The 6,433-nt window shown below is 52.7% G+C and overlaps 1 protein-coding gene across 1 annotated transcript in view; it reads left to right on the top strand.

The window, feature by feature from the left end:
• KSR2 (kinase suppressor of ras 2) overlaps positions 1-6,100 on the top strand; it is a gene marked incomplete at both ends in the record, with an annotated part of 54,519 nt that extends 48,419 nt beyond the window's left edge. Inside the window, 2 exons of the mRNA XM_008941685.1 lie at positions 1,807-1,903; positions 5,967-6,100. Of these exons, the coding sequence (XP_008939933.1) occupies positions 1,807-1,903; positions 5,967-6,100 (231 nt within the window). The remainder of the gene's footprint in view (positions 1-1,806; positions 1,904-5,966) is intronic.
• Between the last annotated feature and the right edge of the window lie 333 nt (positions 6,101-6,433).

Below are 6,433 nucleotides of genomic sequence, written 5' to 3'. Positions count from 1 at the left end.
CTGGGCAGCTCGCTCCTGTGCAGGGCTGTGCTGAACATCACTGTCATAGGGTTGGAAAGGACCTCAAAAGGTCATCTAGTGCAACACCCCTGCCAGAGCAGGGCCACCTAGAGCAGGTCACATAGGAGCACATCCAGGTGGGCTTTAAAGGTCTCCAGAGAAGGAGACTCCACAGGCTGCTCCAGGGCTCTGTCACCCTCACAGGGAAGAAGTTCTTCCTCATGTTTCTGTGGAACCTCTTATGTTCCAGCTTGGATCTGTTGCCCCTTGTCCTATCACTGAGTATCACAGAGAAGAGCCTGGCTCCAACCTCCTGACACTCACCCTTTACATATTTATAAACATCAATCAGGTCACCCCTCAGTCTCCTCTTCTCCAGGCTAAGGAGACCCAGCTCCCCCAGCCTCTCATCATGAGGGAGGTGCTCCACTCCCATAATCATCTCTGTGGCTCTGTGCTGGACCTTCTCAAGCAGTTCCCTCTCCTTCTTGAGCTGAGGGGCCCAGAACTGAACACGATATTCCAGGTGTGGTCTCACCGGGGCAGAGTAGAGGGGGAGGAGAACCTCTCTTGACCTCCTAACCACATACCACCTAACACACACCAGGATGCCATTGGCCTTCTTGGCCACGAGGGCTCATTGCTGGCTCATGGGCATCCTGCTGCCCCCCAGGCCCCCCAGTTCCCTTTCCCCTGTGCTCCTCTCTTGATGTGCCTCCTCTTCCTCACCCGAGCCTGGGCTCTGACCCATCCCTCTCCCCGTCCAAGCAATGTGGTGTGCAGGCAAACCCAGGGCAGCTCGGTGGGATGCTCCCCAGCCTGTGCAACGAGCTTCAACTTGGGGTGATTTCCACCCAAAAAGGGACCAAACCCCTTATCTCCTAGGGGATAAATCCAGACTGGTCCGTGCTGGCATCCCTGGGGCTTGGAGAAGAAGTAAAGTGGTGGAGCTGAGTGAGAAAGCAGAAGGGGGCGACTAAAGGAATTAAAACCTGTAACTTTTTATTTGTTAACTAGAACAGGATCAAATTAACATCTGCTGGTGCCAAAGCCTCTTTAATGAGACGTGTGTCAGGCTCTTTATTTCCCAGGCACAGGTATCCAGTCTCATCTTTCTAAAGTTGCCTATAATGAGCGTGGGTGGATAGAGAAAAGCAAAAAAAAAAATACCCTTTTTTTTTTATTGGTGGGTGGGAGTGGAGGCAGCATCCACCCACGTACTCCATTATGATATTCAAATGTCAATATATTTTTAATTGGTTTATATCCCCCCTCCCCCTCCAGCTGCCTTTGGTAATTAAGGCTCTGTAAATAGATTTTACTGTAATTGGGACGAGAAGAAAAATTGGAGGACATTGTACAGTGCATTGGGTTGGGTTTTTTTTCCACCCCCCTCCCTGTCTTTCCTCTTTTGACTAGGATTCCATCTGTGAGTATTGTATCCCCCGGGGGGAAGAGGAGGGGAGCCGGGGCCAGTTTTCCACAAAAAAAGTCTGAAACAAGAGGACCAGCTGGTTTGCTGGTGGCTGGGACGTGGGGAAGAGCCAGGAACTGGCCCAGGTTGGGGCTCAGCACCACGGTGATGGTCCCAGCACACGCTGGGGAGCAGCACGAAGTCCTTCCCAGGCCCAAACTGGGGAGACCTCCCAGTTTCCTTGCTGAATCTACAGGTTGCCTTGTAGCCAAAGCTCTTGTGGTTATTGATAGTTCCCTGCCACGGTTGCTGCCTTTAGAATTTGGGGATGTTTCTTGGTGGGGGTTTCCAAACCTTGGGTCTGTTATCTTCTCCCTTCTCTGTTCTTTCAGCCTGTGTAAAGGACGGACTCTCTACTCGGTGGTGAGAGATGCCAAAATCGTCCTGGATGTCAACAAGACGAGGCAGATAGCTCAAGAAATTGTGAAGGTATGACATGGAGCAGGGCGAGCTCAGCACCCATGGGGGTCTGGATCAGTCCCAGAACCCATCCGAGCTGCTCCAGGGTGTGGGAGTGAAGAAGCCAAGGAGGTCGGGTGGGATAGAACCTCTTGGCTTTAAAATCCAGGTCTCTTAGACCTCCCTCCCCCATGCTGAGCTGTTCTGGGGTGGCACCAAGGCTTCCCACGGGCTCCCCATGCTGCAGTAAATTTGGGGCTCATCCTGGCCACGGCTTCTCTTCCCCCTTGGGGGTGAAGGTGTTTAAGTCTGGTTTCACTGCTGCGAGTGAGTTGCTGGTTGCATCTTCCTCTTCTCTTGGGAAAAAAACCCCAATCATCTGCTGTTGGTTGGAGGTTTCCATGTCTCTGTAGTGAAAGCAACCCCCCAGCCAAGGTGCCTGGAGGGGTCAGCACCGTGGGGCTCCTGGCAGGAGGCTGTGTGTGCCACGAGGCAGAGCACACAGTTTCTCAGAGCTGAAAAATCTTCTTTCACACAGATGATGACTCAAAGAGCATCTTCCACACTTCAGACACGACCGTATAAAGAGAGGCTGGGGAGGATCCTCATGTGGCAGGGTCAAGTGGCTGGGAATTTGGGTCCTCAGCCATCAAAGCTTCCCACAGAGTGTCTGCAAGGGCTTGTTTTCTCAAGAGGTGTTGAGCTGTCTGCCAGAGCAGGGTTGTACTGTGATTCCAAACACATCAAATGATACCAAAAGTATTTGGCATGTGTCCTACCACGGGATCCCTGACACTGACCCTGTGCCCAAGGTCAGCCAGCACGTCTGGCCTCCAGCAAGACCAAGTCATCTGGGGCTGAGCTCCCATTTAATGGAGAGGAAAAAAAAAACCAAACAAGTTTCTCTGACAGTTCTTAAACCCTCTTAAATACCCAAATCCACATTCTAAACCAGAATATGTGCTGCAATATATCCTGAATGGTGCCTCTCCCCAGCCTATGCTTATGCTGCCAACTATTAGATTAACTATTTTGCATTTATTTACACCCAGCTATAGCAAAGTTCTTGCTGTTTTTAAACTAAATTCCCTAAATTTGCCTTAAACTCCTTAAATAGAGCATCTGGGCTCCAGACAGGAGCTGACAGTTGAGCATAGCTGCTCTGCTGAGCCACCTGCAGCCACATGGGTGTTGCAGGAGGTGTCTTAGAGTTGTGATGTGGCCAAGTCCCATGTTTTGGGGATGGAGGGAAGCCACCAGTGATGAACTTCCCATCTTTGGTGCCCTGCCCTGAGGCACTGAGCAGTTCTCCAGCTCCAAGGGTGCTCCTGGGTCTGTTGGGTGATGCTGTCAGCCCCATGCAGGGCTGTAGTGTGCCCCAGGTTGGGTGGTGGCATGTTCTTGCAAGCTCCGGCTGGCAATGTGAGGTGTCTGAGGGCCTCTCTGCTTAATGTCTATTTTTGATCCATATTTTCCACTTTTTAAAGATGGATTTCCCCCCCTGAGTAAATGTCTGAGACATCACCTAGGATTGCCTCAGATTTTTTTCTCTTGACTACCACCGTGCTTGTGCTCAGGGTTCTTGCCTCCCAGATGTTCACAGCAGGAGGTAACAGCTTGGTTCAGCCTCTCTCTGTGTGGGTTGCATCATCACCATGAAGAAACTCCCCCATGAGATCAACTGAAGCAAGTCACTGCACGTAGACCTGGTCGTAGAGCACCAGCAAGCCACCTTTCCCACCTCCCTTCTCCTCCTTGGGAGTATGGGCTTGGGTGCTTCTGTTGCAGCCTGGGGCTTTAGGTCTGACCCAAGTCCCTGTAGGAATTAGCAGAGGTCCAAAGGCAAAGGTCCTGCTCATAGGTGCCCCTCACACCCCTCTCACAGCTTCATGCTGGTGTGCACCAGCAGGAGCAGTTTCTTCTCCTTCCCACCTCTCCACGACGTCCAGCAGCAGATGTTAAGGATGTTTTGGTGGACCTGGAGGTTGCCAGTGTGGTGAAGTGAAGGAAAATTTGGGCTATCTTGGCTTAGAGCAGCATTGCCTGGAGAAACCAGGGGCAGAACCAGGGTGGAGGCTTTGGCTCTGCTACCCAGTCACCACAGTGGACTTGATCCTTGGAGTCTCTGTGAGCGATGGGAGAGCTGTTAAGCCCAGGGGATTAGTGGGTGTGAGGGATTTCGTTGTGCCACGATCCTCTGGAGACAGAAGTGACTTCATCTGGGCAGCGAAGCCGGCAGAGGGAGCTGGATTTTCACACACGCCCTGCAGCCCAGCAAATGAAGGCATTATTGGGCCCAAAGTGTTTTCTCACAGATCATCCCAGGGCTGGAATTTGCAGTGGGATCTGCGTGATGCCATGAGGGATTTGGGTCTGCTGAGAGCTCCTCCAGCCAGCCCTTCAGTGAGGGCTTTGGTGGTGGCACGGGAGTCGTGGTCCCACCCGTGCTGCGTGAGCGTGGGTGCAAAGCCCCTGCTGGGAGCTCCCGTCACCCTGGGCTGATGGGAGAGGGCTCCAGAGCATCCCCGAGGTGCTGGGTCTCATCCTGTCCCCTAGGTGCACTTCACCTCGCAGGAGAAAGAGGCTCAGGGAAGGGAGATGCTGTTCCCTGCACAACCCGGGCGCTTTGTGGAGGTGACGGTGACATTTGAAAGCAGATTTTTAAACCTCATAATTATTTCATGTGCTGGGACCTGGAGATACCTAATTAATCCCAGTGCCTGGAATGGTCCTGGCACCCGGCTGCAGCTGGGGCATCTCGGGGCCAGCAGCAGCCCTGAATCCTTTCCTTCCTCCAGCATCCCTTTAGCAGAGGCTTCTCAGGATTTGCCCACCAAGGGGTGCAGCTAAACCCCCCTCTGATTTGTGGGGTTTTGGGGGTTTGCTGTCCCCAGCAGCATGTCCCTGGCTGCCCCCAGCCCTCCTGCTGCTGGAGCAGAGCCCCGTGGGTCTGTGCTGCTGCTAAGTCCTGGATACCTTCAGATTTTTGTCCCCCCCATCCAAGGCATTTGGGAGTTGTGGATTTTTCAGGTTGCTTTTCCAATTTTTCCAGATAGCTTCTGAATTTTGTGCCTCCCAGCTCCACGTCGGCCACAAACTTAAAAATAGCATCTTCTTCCACTGCTTGCATGGTTAATGATGATGTGTGAAAAGATCAGACCTGGGATGGCCCCCCATGGAAACCCAGTTCATAAATCCCCCCGTGTCAGCCATCGACAACTGACATTTGCTCTTCAGCAACAGTTTGCTGGCCCATTTGGCATTTATCCTTCAGTAGCTTCCTCTAGACCCAATTTCCCCGAGTCTGCTTATGAGAATGAAAAATGAGACAGCGTTGAAAGCCCTGCTGAAGTCAGGATAAATGGGTTTTGTGGCCCACCCTGTGCCCCAGGCTGGTTATCCCGGCGAGCCGTCGGCACTCCGCTTGACTCGCCGACGCTAAACAAGCCCCGTGTAGGGGGGTTTGGATTTCCCACCCGTGGCCTCTTCTTTTTTTTGTGTTGTTTTTCGTCATTAGCAATCATTTTAATTAACCCCCAAGTAGTTTTTCCTAGGGGAAAAGCATGAAGGCAGGACTCCTGCCAGGAGCTTGTTTCCAGGCTAATGGTGTCGGTGTGCGCGTTGGAAGCGCTAATGGCTCAGCCAGGGGAAGTGGTGGTGGAGAGCTTTGACTTATCACCCTTCTGCTCCCAGCCCCAAAAGAGAACGGAGGCAAAAACATCATCATCATCATTAATTTCTCAGCGGAGGATTTCAGGAAAGTCACTGCCAGTTTGGTTTGCTGCTAATTTCTCTTGCCTAACCGATTAATCAGGAGGATGAGCGGGCACTGAGACACCATGAGCTCCTCGCCCTCCGTGAGCACCACCCGATGCCTGTCCCAAGCCAGGGACACCCAGGATAACTGTCCTCTCTGCAGGGACACCTGGGGACATGCAGCCTCTGGCTGTGGCCCAGCCATAGGCTGGCAATGTGGCCGTGCAGTGCTGGCACAGGGATGCTCGTGGTCAGGCTCTCTCCATCGTGGGGCTGTCCCTGCTCTGGCATCATCCTTTCTCATTTTTGGGGTGTTTTTCTCTCTCTTCCACCCTAGGGAATGGGCTACCTGCATGCCAAGGGGATCCTTCACAAGGACCTCAAGTCAAAAAATGTTTTCTATGACAACGGGAAGGTGGTGATCACAGACTTTGGCCTCTTCAGCATCTCGGGAGTTCTCCAAGCTGGCAGGTAGGATGTGGCACGGTGGAAATAGTAGCACACCTCCCTTGAGGTCCCCTTTGAGCTGGGAACATGGGCAGGGAACCCCAAATCCTCTCCTGTAAGTGCCTTTCTGGGTCTGCAGCCTGGGTAGCCACGAGGACAAAGCGCCTTTAAGCGTCCTGGGGCTGCCTTGGGGATTTCAGCATCCCACTTGCCAGGATTTTACTTTTGAGGAGGCTTGATTTGGGAAAAGAACAAGAAGTGGAGCTCCTCCAGAAACCCCACTGCCCCTCAAGTGCTGCTCCCTCAAAATGCAGCTCAACACCAGCATTGGGTTTGCAGTGAGGTCAGTCTGGGCTC

Source organism: Merops nubicus, unplaced genomic scaffold (genome assembly GCF_000691845.1).
Source record: "Merops nubicus isolate BGI_N331 unplaced genomic scaffold, ASM69184v1 scaffold7836, whole genome shotgun sequence".
Lineage (NCBI taxonomy): Eukaryota > Metazoa > Chordata > Aves > Coraciiformes > Meropidae > Merops > Merops nubicus.
This window is presented reverse-complemented; position numbering and strand designations above follow the sequence as displayed.